Genomic DNA, 15,222 nt, shown 5'->3' with positions numbered 1-15,222 from the left:
CTATTATACCTCAAAAGTACTTTATCAGTTATAAAGTGTCTTACGTTCCTTAGATTATAGAGCTCATGATTAGAAGATGCCTGTGTTGGACTGGGGTGCACAAAGTTAAAAATCACACAACACCATGTTTTAGTCCAACAGGTTTAATTGGAAGCACACTAGCTTTCAGAGCGTCACTCCTTCATCAGGTGGTAGTGGGCCATCAGGCCACTACCACCTGATGAAGGAGCGACGCTCCGAAAGCTGGTGTGCTTCCAATTAAACCTGTTGGACTATAACCTGGTGTTGTGTGATTTTTAACTTAGATTATAGAAGTTGCTTTGTAAAAATGCAAGTGTTTCTTTCTATACCCTTGCCCAGCTTAAAAAAAATCAATTTTGAATTGACCCAACCTCTCACAAACAAGGAACAAAAGTAGGCAAGTCAGGCCTTTGAGTTTGCTCAGCCATTCAGTAAGATTATGGCTGACCCGATTTAAAACGTTTCCCTGATCATTTTTCATCCCCAATGTAATCAAGTATATAGCTATCTCTACATTTAAAATATTTGAAGATTTTGTAACCACTGCCTTTTGAGGAAGGTAATTCCAAAGACACTCAACCTTCAGAAGGGAAAAAAAAGTTTCCTCATATCTGTTTTAAGTGTGCAACCCCTTAATTTTAAATTATGACCCCTTGTTCAAGATTCTCCCACAAGAGGAAACATCTTTCTGACATCCACCTGGTCAGGTTCCCTCAGAATCTCATATGTTTCAATTAAGTCATTTCTGATTTTTCAATATCCTAGAGAATAACCATTCTCATAAGGCAATCTGCTTACTCCAGGTAATCATCTAGTAATCCTTCCATGTACTGCTTCAACTATCAATATCCTTTCATAAGCACAGTGACCAGTACTGCATACATTACTCCAGAGAGCAGAACCTGTATAACTGAAGTAATACTTCAAACTCTTACATTTAATCCCCTCACAATAAAACATTACATTCTATTAGCTTTGCTGATTACTTGCTGTGCCTACATACTAATATTCTGTGATTCATGCACCTCAGAGCTCTGCAACCTTTCACCATTTAAATATGACAAAATGGACAATATCACACTTTCCCACATTTTACTCCATTTGCCAGATCTTTACCCAATCATATAACCTACCTATATCTCTTTGTAGACTTAGATCCTCTTCAGAGCCCACTTTCCTACATATCCTGGTGTCACCATCAATTTTAGTCATTATACCTTCAATCTCTTCATCCAAACCATTTACGTAAATTGTAAAGAGTTAAAGCTCCAGCACCTAGCTCATTGTATACGACTTGTGACATCCTGCTGGCCTAAAAAAGACCTATTCATTCCTATTCTCAGCTTCCTGAAAGCCATGTAATCTTCTATCCAAGTTAATGTTACCCCTCTACATCATGACCTCTTATTTTCCACAATAGCCTTTGATTTTTTTTTACTTTACCAAATGCCTTTTGTAAATCTCAATACAATATATCAACTGGTTCCCTTTTCTCTAAAGCTCAAGATACTTCCTCAAAAAAAAAATCAATAAATTAGTTAAACATTATTTCCCTTTGACAAAATCATGTTGGCTCTGCATGATTATCTTGAACTTATCCAAGTGACTTTGTAACATCTTCCTTATGACAGATATTAAGCTAACTGAGCTGTAGTTTCATACTTGCTGCCGCCCTCCCTCCTTTTTTGAATAAAGGAGTTACATTGGTGGTTTTCTAATCTGAAGGAAGCTTCCCTGAATCCAATACATTTTCAAAATTAAAACCAATGCGTCAACCATCTCAAAATCCCTACAGTGTAGAAGCAGTCCACTATCGAGTCCACACCAACCCTCCAAACAGCATCCCACTCTTATCCACCCCATGCTCTATTCCTGTATGCCTGCAATTCCTGTGGCTAATCCACCTCACCTATACAACCCTGGATGCTACATGACAATTTAGCATGGCCAATTTAGCATAACCTGCATATCTTTGGACTGGAGGAGGAAACCAGAGCACCCGGAGGAAACCCATGCAGACACAGAGAGAATGTGCAAACTCCACACAGTCACCCAAGGCAAGAATCAAAACAAGGTCCCTGGCACTGTGAGGCAGCAGAACTAACCACCGAGCCACTATGCAACCCGAACTACTTCCTTTTTAAAACCCTTAGGATGAAATCAATCAGAACTTGGGGACTTGTCAACTCGCAGTCCCAAAAACTTACTCAGTACTATCTTCTGGTAACTGAAATTTTCTGGAGTTCCTCTCTCCTTTTCAATTCCTTATTTACAGCTATTTCCAGAATCTTACTCTGTGATGAACTGCGATCAAAATACCCTGTTCAATTGCCTACCATCTCTTTATCCTCCGTTCCTAATTCCCCAGATGCATTTACTATAGGACTAACACTTGTTTTGTTAACTCTCTTTTTTTAAATATCTAAAAACAAAATCCTGTCTGTAATATTGGCTAGCTTTCTCTCATGCTAATTCTTCCCTCTGTATTAAACATTTAGTAATTTATTGTTTTGAATAATCTTTCCAAACTGCTAGCTATCTTTGCAAAATTATCGGCCTTTGCTTCGAGCTTGATTTGATTTATTAATGTCACACTGTTTCATATTTATCTAGACAAATTCTATGTTACATACAAACAGCAGGATAATACACTATATTCTGCATTCTGTTCTGATGAATGTAATAGCCACAGAGAAGGTGCAGAGAAAGATCAACTCTAATATATGAGGAAGTCCGCTCACAAGTCTGATAATAAAGGGGAAGACGCTGTTCTTGAATCTGTTGGTACATGTTTTCAAACTTTTGTATCCTCTGCCTGATGGAAGAGGATGGAAGAGGTCTTTGATTATGTTAGCCGCTTTCCCAAGGGATTGACTTTTTTTGGTAACCATGGATTCATCCCACGGAATTTTCCTTATTTGTTGAAAAGTACATATTGTTCAATCAGTATGTTATGGCATCAGTCAGACAGCTGGCTATTCTAAACCTGGACTATCCCCGTAAATGCTTACCATTGCACCTCAATGACCTATCACTCTTAATGTAAATTATCAGTTGATTTTTGCTTTCATAGCCTCATAATTGCCCTTGTTTAAACTCTCCCTTAAACTGAACACTAAACTCAATCATGTTCTGGCCACTGCTACCCAGTAGCACTTTCACTATGAGATCAATAGTTAATCCTAACCCATTGGTCAAAACCAGGCCTAGCATAGCCTGCAGTCTTAATGATGTCATAACATACAGATCGAAGAAATTGTCTCCAAAACATTAAATGAATTCCTCCTTTAGGCTATATTTTCTTACTTGATTTTTCCAGGGAGGTAAAATTCCCCTAGGATAATTACTGTACTGTTTTGACAACATGCCATTAGTTGTTCCTTGAAACCCTGTCCTACTGAGTGCTTACTATTAGTGCACGTGGACACAATTCCCACAAGTGACTTTGTACCTTTATCATTCCTCATCTCTACCCAGACCACTTCTATATCCTGGTTTTCTGAAATTAGGTCACCTATTTCTATTGTGCTAGCATCATTTGTAACAATGCCATTCCTTTCCTAGCTTCCTGTTCTTCCCAAACATCACTTGCCTTCAATATTCAACTGCCAATCTCGAGGAGTTACATTGGAAAACAGCCAATGTGAAGGAATCTTCATTGAATCCAATGAGTTTTTGAAAATTAAAATCAATGCATCAACCATCTCACTACCTACTTTAGTGTTCAGGTCCCAATCTAGGTCATCATAGATCTGTTATGGCCATTAGATTGTATGGATTTATCTGAATTTGTACTACTATTTAATCTCTTTTGTTTCAAATGTGAACAGCTGTTTTGGGAAAGATGTAGAGAGATTCAAATTCCAGCCCTATTTTCCAAAATTCCAGGATCTCTTTCAGACAAAGGGATGAAAGTTACATGCCAGCAATAGGAATACAATATTACAATATGATAGGATGGAGGAAGTAACAGGACAAGAGACACAGAGCAACATTCAATTGAATCATTTACCATGATGACAATGGACATTGGAATTATGATCAATTTGAACATTAGGGTCCACACATTCTACCTCACAGAATTGTGTCTTTTGATCAATTCATTTAAAAAAAAACCTACTTCCATCAACATGGAGTTTGATCTTTTTATAGATAGCTTCACTGTTGGATGGATGCATCACTTTACATGTGATTTCTGCTTCATTGTCCATAAATATGTCAGGATGAATCTCGAGAATGCTGGAAATGCTGAAAGTTCCATCATTATTTTTCTGGATACTGCCTGCCCTGACTTTCCAAACATCGTCACCAGTTTCATTCCTTTTCTCAACCTTTTCCATTTTCTTGTCCTTGTTCAAAGCAAAGCTGAATATGTTGCTGTCTTGCCATTCATCAATCAGCTTCATTTCAGCATCATTCAACCTCTTCAAATACCAGGCAATTGTAATAACACGAGGTTGAAATCCAGACACTTGGCAAATAAGTTCTGCAGGTTCTTGATGTATAATTTGCACAGGTTTTTGAATTTCTGACATGCTTGGTGCAACTAGGAATAAAAAAAAATTGCATTTTTCCAGGTGATCTTTTGCACTTCCTGAAAATTCTTACCAACTTGCCTCAATTTATTGTTATTTGTTTTAATTCTCATGGTTAAGGTTCAGCAAGGTTTGCCAAAAAAAAATCTTAAAAATTACAATACCGGTAGATCTCTTATGGAAATACTCAGTCAGAACGGGGACTTTTGAAATTAGTAAACATTAAGTAAACTGTGCTGTACACTAACACAAGGATGAATTGCTTGCATACTTAGATTCACATAATGTGGTATGGGTGGCACGGTGGCTCAGTGGTTAGCACTGCTGCCTCACAGCACCAGGGTCGATTCCAGCCTCGGATGACTGTCTGTGTGGAGTTTGCATATTCTCCCAGTGTCTGCGTGGGTTTGCCCCAGTTTCCTCCCACAGTCCAAAGATGTGCAGTTCAGGTGAATTGGCCAGGTTAAATTGCCCATAGTGTTAGGTGCATTAGTCAGATGGAAATGGGTCTGGGTGGGTTACTCCTCGGAGGGTCGGTGTGGAGTTGTTGGGCCGAAGGGCTTGTTTCCACACTGTAGGGAATCTAATCTAATCAATGTTTGAATTAACTAGCTATTGGAGGGTGAAGTGGTTTTTGGAAAGTGAGCAATAGCATTTTTATGAAGAACACCAAGTGCATGCAAAACATCTTCTATGGTGATTTAAGAGTTTGCAGAAAGGTGGCGATACAGTAAACAGGTGGCCATAAAAATAAATAGGCAAAGTTCAAAATAGAATTTTAAGAAAAAGTAATTAAATGTTTTCTGAAAACATATGATTTCAACAGAGTCAAGGGCAACAATGGTGCAGTTCAAAATAATATTTAAAGGTTTACAGATGAGGAGGATAAAAGAGCAACAGGAAAGAGAACTAGAGAAGGAAATTAAATAATGGCACAGAAAAGAAACTAAAATAAAACACAGTTATTTGTTTTTAAAAATAAGAAAGTGAGACATGACAAAAATAATTATATATCTGCACTCCAAGCATGCAGAATGGTTTCACCATGTCAAAGGATCTGCAAATCAATTTGAAATTGTGCTTTCTATTTCTGGTAATAGATCAAATCTGGAACATAACTCATGTTACCAGAACAGCTCAGCAGCTATAGAGACCATTCATAATAGCAGAAAACAGCTACATTTTAGAATTAATTATTAAAGAGCTGAAAGCAAGATCCTTACTTTCTCTTTTAAAAAGCAGAATGATTGGTACTTTTGAGGTTTCTTTTCCTTTTAAATGTTCAAGAATCCATTGACTGTAAACTCCAGAATGCATTGGGTAATTGTTATCAGCAACACCGCACAAGATCAAAGATCAAAATATAGTAAAACAGTACAAAGTTAGGGTAGAGTAACAGAAGTACTCTACAGCAGCAAAGAAGTAGTTGGGTGAGGAGTTAATAAAGGTTAAACAAAAATACCAAGCAGGGCACTTCTGAAACTATCTGATTTACAGAGCATTTTGTTTTTAGCTTGCATTTTGATTAAGCACTCTTTGCTGGCAGAGTAATCATTGCTATTTAACAACAACGCATAATCTGAAAACAAAAAAAAATGAAACTATAGTAAGTTTGAGATTCATTGGCTAAAGATAGGGCTTTGCTGCAAAAGCACTTTCAATAGGTTTCCTCCCAACCCATAAACAACCTGTAATTTACTCCAGGTTTATCTCCTAAAGTGTCTGAAGTAGCACACAGAACACAGAATGTGGCTTTACCTTTATAATAGACCCGCATATAGAAATAAGTTCCTAGTCCGAGTACAAGAATAGAAGTAATGATGCTCCCAAAGATGCTTCCGATTATTGAAGCTTTGGACCAATGAATTTCAGCTTCTGCAAAAGAAAAGTTACATATTTCTTACACTCAACTGCTTTAATAGTCCCACTTGTGTAATACTGTACAATAGAGTAAAGTATAATAGAGAAATACTTAGCACAGTCCTGGGCAAACCAATTAATAAGGACAAATTAATAGGTACTAGTTTTTACACTTGTACATGTCATTGATTTTGATCCAGTTGTATTACTTGGAAAATAGGATATTTGTAATGGAAGTGCATTTGCACAAGAGTCAATGTGGGGATCAACATTGCTCATTACTTGCATTTATTTAATGTCACTGGATCAAAATTTTGGTCCGCCCTTCCTGAAGGCTTTGTAGGTCCATGTACAACAAATGGACCGCAGAGGTTCCAGAAGGCAGATGATCACCATTTTAAGGGCAACCAGGGATGGGCAATTTAAACAAAAACTGACACTTCAGGCTGAGCAATAAGAAACTTCATATCAAAATTTACAAATACTTAAGAAAAAGAGCAAGTTTAGTTGACACTATAAGCAAAAGAACGGAACAGAACATCGTATCAGAAAACCTGCAGGGCAGATAGTTAAGTGACATCAAGAAATATAATGAAGTCAATAGAAAAATAAACAGAAGTGTCACCTGCAGTTTATTTTTTAAAGAGTAAAGGTATGAAGGAATTCAGGAAAACAGGTGAACACATCAATGACAGCAGCAAGGGAACAAAGCATTAAATGTGTCAGGTAAAATCATGGGATTGATTTTAGACTTGGTACATTTGTTAAATGTGTACAGAAACCTGGAGAGGCTACAGGTAGAGTGAATAGTTCTGGTAGCCTATTATAAAAAAAACACAGAAAGTGTAAAATACGTTCACAAGCATGGTATCAGAACTGAGATCACATCGACTGAAAAAAATTGAACTGGTTGGGGCCTCCATTTTCAAAACAACCGGATGCTTACAACTGACCTTAAAGAGGTCTTTACAATTATAAGTGGTTTGGACAAAGTAGAAATGAAACAATGTTTTCACTTACAGGAGGAATTAAGACTAAGGACCACAAGTACAAGGAAGTGACTAATAAATCCAATGAGAAAATAAAGAAAATTTCTTCAGTCAAGAAAATGGTTACAATGAAGAATTCACTACCACAGTAAGTGAGACAGATAACTTTGGTGATTTTAAAAAGGTAACCAGGTAAGTACACAAGAGAAAACGCTAAGAACGTATATACTTTTGAGGCTGAGATAAGGCAGATGACATGGGAGAAAACTAGTGTGGTTATAAATGGGGCGGCATGGTGGCTCAGTGGTTAGCACCAGGGACCCGGCTTCAATTCCCACCTCGGGTGACTGTCTATGTGGAGTTTGCACATTCTCCCAGTGTTTGCATGGGTTTCCTCCGGCTGTTCCGGTTTCCTCAATCCAAAGATGTGCAGGTCAGGTGAACTGGCCATACTAAATTGCCAAGTCAGGGTTAAACATAGGGTAGGGGAATGGGTCTGGGTGCCTTACTCCTCGGAGGGTTGGTGTGGACTTGTTGGGCCGAAGGGCCTATTTCCATATTGGAGGGAATCTAATCTAATCATAAATGCTAATAGTATTGTTGGGTCGTATGGCTTCATTCAATGTACACCCAATTTCATTTTAAATTTTAAACGTGGAGTCATAGACCTACACAGGCCATTTGGCCCAAATTGGTCCATGCCAACCAAAATGTCCATCCATGCTAACCCCATTTCCCTGCACTTGGACCATATCCTTCTAATCCTTTCCTATCCATGTATTTGTCCAAATGCTTTTTAAATGTTGTTAATGTTCCACTGAGCCACTTCCACTGCAGCTCATTTCATACGCATACTACCTTTTGTAAAAAAAAGTTGCTCCTCAGTTTCCCTTTAATTCTTTCCCCTCTAACCTTAAACTGATGCCCTCTTGTCCTCGATTCCCCAAACTTGGGAAAAAGGCTTGAGTGCATTCACCCTATCCATGCCTCTCATGATCTTATACACCTCTACAAGATGCCCCCTCAGTCTCTTATGCTCTAAAGAAAAAAGTCCTAGCTTGTCCAACCTCTCCCTCTAACTCAGACCATTGAGTCCAGACATCATCCTTGTAAACTTCTTCTGCGCTCTTTCCAGTTTAATAACATCCTTCCTATAACAAAGTGACCAAAACTGAACACAATATTCCAAGTGTGGCCTCATCAAGGTTCTGTATAACTGCAACATAACTTCCCAACTTCTATGCTCAGTACCCTGACTGAGGAAGGCCAGTGTGCCAAAAGCCATCTTCACTGCCTTGTCTACCTGTGACTCCAATTTCAGAGAGCTGTGAATCTGAACTCCAAAATCTCTCTGTTCCACTATATTCCTTAAGGCCCTACCATTGACTTTCCAAAATGCAAGACCTCACACTTATCTATGTTAAACTCAGTTTGCCATTTCTCGGCCCATTTCCCCAGCTGATCAAGGTCCTGCTGCAATTTCTGAGAACATTCCTTGCTGTCCATGATACTGCCTATTTTAGTGTCATCAGCAAACTTACTAATCTTGCCTTCTATATTCTCATCCAAATCATTGATATAGATAACAAACAGCAATTGGCCCAGTACCGACCCCTGAGGCACTACACTAGTCACAGGCCTTCAGTCCGACAAGTCTCCTTCCACCATTACCCTCTGCTTCCTACCATCAAGCCAATTTTGCATCCAATTTTCCAGCTCACCCTGAATTCCACTGCTATCTAACCTTCCATGTGGAACCTTATCAAAGGCCTGACTAAAATCCATACATACTACATCCACTGCCCTGCGCTCGTCAACCTTCCTGGTCACTTTGTGCCTGACAAATTTGTTAGAGTTATTTGACAATCTCCCACACACAAAGCCACGTTGACTACTCCTAATCAAACCCTGTCTTTCCAAATGCATGCACATCTTATCCAGCAAAAATCTTCTTGAGTAACTTACCCACCACACACCTTCATTAAAATTTATTACAATGCATGGGAACAATGGTCATAGGCTAATTTTCCACAAAAAATGTTTGTTAATGCAATAAATGGAAAATTAAAATCCGTTAAACAAACTACAATTAAACTTGTCCCAAGAATCCTGAAAAGTTGTCGAGTCACATGTAAGGCAGAAGTAGATATTTAGTAAAGAATAGGTGTCTAATTCATTAGATGGAACACAAGTAACAAAGACAGTCTCCAGTTGCATTCCTGCAAGCCAAACTGCATGCAAGTCAGAACACAATGCACGTCAACTGAAAGCAGCTGTTTGTTATAGGAAGTGTTCATATGTCAGGTCTTTAAAATTATAATCATGTGTCAGATGGCACTTCTAAATATGAGCATTCTAAGTCAGGGAATACCTGTACTTAAAAATGATCATTTGAAAAACATTGACATACGCAAAACCACAGCAAATTCAGAGTTATTACTCACAATACACATGTAATCTAATTTAGTAACATTTATATAGAAGTTAATCGAGTATTATATCAAGTTGAAATGCTTTGTAAAAATAAATTTTAAGAACACAAGGAAGTTAAAATTTCACTAGCCTGCCCGTATCAAACAAATCCATTCCAAAAGCATCATCTTTGATTGTGTCCCCAAGAAATTATAACTGCAGTTCTTTGGTTAATATTAAAATGCTTTTCAATATGAATTTAACCAAATGCTATAGACTTAGTGTTTAATAAAGAAAAGCTAAATTTATTGCAACTCACCTTTCAAAGTCACCAAAGCTTCCACCTGGTGTGGTTTTGTAAAAGACTTGTGAGAGACACGGCACGTGAAAGTGCTGCCAATGTCTTCTACTCCAGGCTGTAATCTAACTTCAGTGGTTATGTTGCATGTTCCATCAGGGTTTTTGACTGGCGGGGCTGTGCAAATATCAGTCAACACGTTTGGCTTTCCTTCTGCTGGGGTTGTCTGCAACCATTCCGTATTGCTTTCGCAAGGATAATACCCACTTAACTGACAGCCCAAGGCCATCTCTCCACCTGTTCCAACTTCCACAATTTTTTCCGAAGTCACGATTACTGTAGGCCGGGCTACCAAAATAAGCAGGTATGTTAGTCTCAACAATAACTGCATGTGTACTTCAAAAGTAATGCATTGATTGGATCTATGCAAGGTAAATAAATAGCAGAGCCATTATTAAATAAATATATCTCAATTAACAATCATCAGTAAAGAGAACAGTGCCAGAAAATTGGAGTCGAGAATGTGGTGCTGGAAAAGCACAGGAGGTCAGGCAGCAGCCAAGGAGCAGGAGAATCGATGTTTCAGGCTTGTGCGCTTCATCAGGAAGGGCTTATGCCCAAAACATCGATTCTCCTGCTCCTCAGATGTTGCCTGACCTGCTGTGCTTTTCCAGCACCACACTGTTGACTCTACTCCAGCATCTGCAGTCCTCACTTTCTCCCAGAGAACTGGAGGACAATTAATATGATTTTCATTTTAGAAAGGAAGTTGCATAGGTGACTGAGTAGATAATAGAATAGAACACATAAATATAGGGGTTAGGACAGACAAATGGTGGGAAGTGGTATTCCTCAAAGATTGGTGCTGGGATCATTGTTGTTTATGATTTAAATTAGCAATTTGTAGTTCTGGTTCCAGAATATAATTTTGAAATTTAAAAAAAAAGACAGTGCAAACAACAGAAAATGAAGGACATGTCTAAAAAATATGATGTTGATGAACTTGCACCCAAATTAACACATAGGAAATGAATTCAGATGAGCATGAAATTGCATTTTAATAAGAACATAGAGCCCTGATATTGGCGAGATAAAGTCAAAGTGGGATAGTGGAGAAAGAAAGTAATCAAGACAACAAGACCAAATCTCAAGCACTGAGATGCATTTCTAGAAATTTTGAATTGTAAAAGTGTTTAATTTGCATATTAATCTGACATGATCTAATTTCAAGTAATGTGTCCATTTCTGGTTTCCACATTATAAAAACAGATATGTTCACAAGGATAATACTGCAACTGAGAAGTTATAACCACTAGGAAAGACCTAACAGACCTTTTTTCTCCCCTAGAAATGTGAAGGCTGAGTGTGATGTGATAAGGGTCAACATAACAAAACATTGCACGTGGTATTGTTCAAGGTCATCATTCAGATGAGACAATAAACCAACCCAAGTCAATGGGCTATTTCAAAGACATGCAATGGGACTTAGGTACTGCATGGCTTGTTGAAAAATGAAGAAAACTTATTATTAATTCTAACCATTCTACTAGCTGTGGTGTTTCAGAAGGAAAAGATAATCCTGGCATGCAAGTGAAAGTGAAGAAAAATTTCTCAAAGTCCCCTTCACCTCTGCCAGGATCAAGCTGCTAAAATGCTTTTCAAACTTTAATTTTAATGCTATATTCTTAATCACAGATTGCATAGTTATCTTCACTGAAATACTTTATTTCCCCAAAACTCAAGTACTTTATTGAATCTGCTACTTTTGTTTCATTTGGTAAATGCCAATTTACAGTGCATCATGCAAATAAACTTGCAATACATGATTGACAATTGACAGTACAGATAGCAACTTTTAACTATATACATTTTAAATATATTAAACTGATAGCGGGGGATGCCTGTACAATGCTATCAGAAATAGAACATTCCCAGGAAACCTTTCATAAGCCAAAAATGGCGAAAAGATGCATGATTTATATGGGAAAAATTTTGCCATTTTTTTGTAAAAACGAAAATCTTCTTTAGATTTGCAAAAAACAGGTACTAGTGTAGGTCTTTCGTAAAAGTGAAGTGGTGTAAAGCAAATATTTGAAAAGCAGATGACACCTGTATTGTACTGGAATGTAGAATGACTTACAACAAATAAATCTTCTTACCTAAAACCTCAAGTGTTACCGTCTTAGTAGCTTTATCATTTGGTAGAATATAAATTTCACATTGGTACTGTCCAGCATGTTTATTAACAACATCTTTGAGCAACAGGGACATGTTTCCACGTATAATGGAGCTGGTCAGCAGCTCAGCTTCTTTCCATTTCTCAGTTATTATGCCAGAAGTGTAGACAAATGCATTTGATTTTTTGGTGTCACTAGTGAAAGACCATAAAATGCCCAAGTTCTGTGGAGTCAGTTCGGACCCAGTGAATTCAGCAATTTCACAATTCAGAAGACCATTTTCATTATACATTACTTCAACGAAACTTGGACTGTCTTTTAACTTCAACTTGCTTTCTGAGAATTAAAAAGAACATAAGACTATTTTGTTAGTGTCCATCAAACAAAACTTTCTAAAATGCATTTGATTTACAAAGAACAAACAGCAAAAAAATAACCATTTAGGTTAAACAGCTTGACGGTAACTCCTCCTATGCTTCAGTGAACACCACAAGTGGAATCCCTTATTCTTTTCTCCCTCATTTGCTTATTTAACTATTCCAATGTTCTCCTCATTAGTCTCCCACCTTGCACCCTGCTTAAACTCCAACCTATTCCAAATTTTGCTGGCCATGGCCCAACTCACTCCTCGCTGGCTTACCCTTTATTTAACTTAACCTGATTTGAAGGAGCTGGTGTTGGCCTGGGGTGCACAAATTTAAAAATCACAGAATACCAGGTTATAGTCCAACAGGCTGATTTGGAAGCACTAGCTTTCGGATCACTGCTCCTTCATCAGGTGGTTGTCAATGACCTGATGAAGGAGCAGCGCTCCGAAAGCTAATGCTTCCAAATAAACCTGTTAGACTATAACCTGGTGGTCTGTGATTTTTAACGTTTAACTTAACTTGTGTGCTTAGTCCGACAAGATCTCAACTTCAAAACTTTCATTGGTTTGTGTTTTAAATGTCTCTGACCATTAATGAATTAAAAAGTCCCACTTGTGGGATGGGAAAGATAAGTTGACGTTGAGTAACACTAGTATATTCTCAGCAGATTTGTTTCCTCCTTTTTTCCCTACTAAAGGTGAGTCCTTGGTATTGAAGCCTCGCAGTCAAGATGTCCTTTAATTAATTTATTATTTATGGACAAGATGAAATCTGTGACCCAGCAGTGTAAAAGTCCAATTATTTTGAATACAGTGAGAGTCTGGAGGATAATAAGGCAAGAAGAGGGCAATTGGTCTAAGACTTTGCCATTTACCCGGTTGGTGGGAGCCCAAGGATTTAAAATGTGCCCTCTCTGGGGGAACATGGGAAGAGATTGTGTAATATTCTTACCCATTGTGCGAAGAAAAACATGCTACTGAATTGGACGTCAGAAAAACCACCAAGTCTTACGGGGTGGCAGAGGCTGATGATGGAGCATCTCCCCTAACACTACCTCACAAACGTGGTGCACCACTAAACGGAACAGATTTACAAGAGATGGTGACCCTTTTTAAAATTATATTGACGCTGACATATCAGCAATATTAATTAGGGCTGTGGGAATTGGTACAGGTGCCCATGGGGCCCCAGGAGGAGGGAACTGGGGAAAAAGAATACAGGTACTGTCGATGGTGCTCCCAGGGATGGGAGTCTCAGTGTGATAAGTGAGATATAATAGTGAGATATTATTTAATTTACATTATTTGAATTTAGTTTAAGTTAGTATTTATTTAATATGTTGGTAGTTTCATTTAAGTTAAGTAGTCTTCTGGTAGAATAGTAGATCATTCATTAACAATAGTACTATGTTATGGCTTTGTTGTACTGCCTTTTTTTCTGTAAAAGATTTAAAAAGGTTTTCAATAAAAAATTTATAAAAAAAACAAGTGAGTCCTTGCTTAGATTTATTTCCCCATATTATCTGCATTATGGTACTTCACTGTTCAAATAGTGCTTGTATAACTGCAAACTTTGAAGTGGAAATCACAGTGTTGTAAGGAATGTGCTAGTAATCAACCAGACTACTCCATGAGTCTCACTGTCATCATAAATGTTTAGATTCAAATCACCAAACTGGCCAATTGTTTCCCTTTTAGTACTGCTATTCAGACTTCCACCAAGTTTCCTTAATGAGCTTAAAAATAGTACATTTATTATAAAACAAAACTAATTTCTAAAAGCAAGTGGCAAAGCTTGCTTACAATTAGGCTTTTAATCAGAGTTAGACTTAAGTCCCCTTTCTACAAATACAAAGACACTCATCCAACCCAAAGGACAACACAACTCTGCAGAAATATTTTAACAAGGCAAAGGACAAACAAACTATCCTTATTGGCCAATGATCTGCAAAACAGTCTTCCAACTTTTCATGTACTTCATAATGTTGGATCAGGCTGAAGATAACAGGAACAGACAGGAACTGATAAGAGACCTAAAAATGTGAATGACTTACGTGTTATGTGAGTGACTCGGCATAATTCTGATCAGGTCTACTGAGAGTTATAAGTGCAGGAAATCAGGAACTGCTGTCTCTACCAGACAAAACATACATTTGGACAAAACATTTGGGATTGCTCACATCCATGGATAAGTCCAAATACGACATGCATTTTCAGGATTGATCACACGTAAGCATAATTCCAAATAAGGCACACATTTGGCACAGAGACTTGTGTATAAACAGCCTGAAGAAATCCCTTTGTTTAACAACACTGCGAAGATTAACGTTGTGCAAGTTGGTATCCTATATCAGGAGGAATGGTGAAGATGTTCAGCCTGGCCAGCTGCAAACTCTACTGAGTAAAAATGTTATGGTCGTGAAAGACAATGATTGAGATCTCTCTGGTACAGTCAGTTCTGCTATCATGCAGTAGTTCTGTCCTTGTGCAGTCTTGTGTTTTAAGAAAATTGGGTAATAGCAGCACCATTTATACTAATAGAGCTGGAACTGCTTTAGAATCA

General features: G+C 37.9%; 1 protein-coding gene and 1 long non-coding RNA gene across 2 annotated transcripts in view; one reads left to right on the top strand and one right to left on the bottom strand.

Annotated features, from left to right (window-relative positions):
- Positions 1-12,281, top strand: part of LOC140493681 (uncharacterized) — a 32,310-nt gene extending 20,029 nt beyond the window's left edge. Inside the window, exons 2-3 of the long non-coding RNA XR_011963735.1 lie at positions 7,439-7,553; positions 11,464-12,281. This is a non-coding gene — a long non-coding RNA (uncharacterized lncRNA). The remainder of the gene's footprint in view (positions 1-7,438; positions 7,554-11,463) is intronic.
- Positions 1-15,222, bottom strand: part of LOC140493680 (uncharacterized) — a 41,991-nt gene that overhangs the window by 19,179 nt on the left and 7,590 nt on the right. The window contains exons 2-5 of the mRNA XM_072592410.1: positions 12,275-12,628; positions 10,137-10,463; positions 6,315-6,431; positions 4,142-4,567 (exon numbers count right to left, since the gene is read on the bottom strand). Coding sequence (XP_072448511.1) covers positions 4,142-4,567; positions 6,315-6,431; positions 10,137-10,463; positions 12,275-12,628 — 1,224 coding nt within the window. The remainder of the gene's footprint in view (positions 1-4,141; positions 4,568-6,314; positions 6,432-10,136; positions 10,464-12,274; positions 12,629-15,222) is intronic.

Source organism: Chiloscyllium punctatum, chromosome 22 (genome assembly GCF_047496795.1).
Source record: "Chiloscyllium punctatum isolate Juve2018m chromosome 22, sChiPun1.3, whole genome shotgun sequence".
Taxonomy (NCBI): domain Eukaryota; kingdom Metazoa; phylum Chordata; class Chondrichthyes; order Orectolobiformes; family Hemiscylliidae; genus Chiloscyllium; species Chiloscyllium punctatum.
Note: the sequence above shows the minus strand (reverse complement) of the source record. Positions and strands in the feature narration are given on the sequence as shown.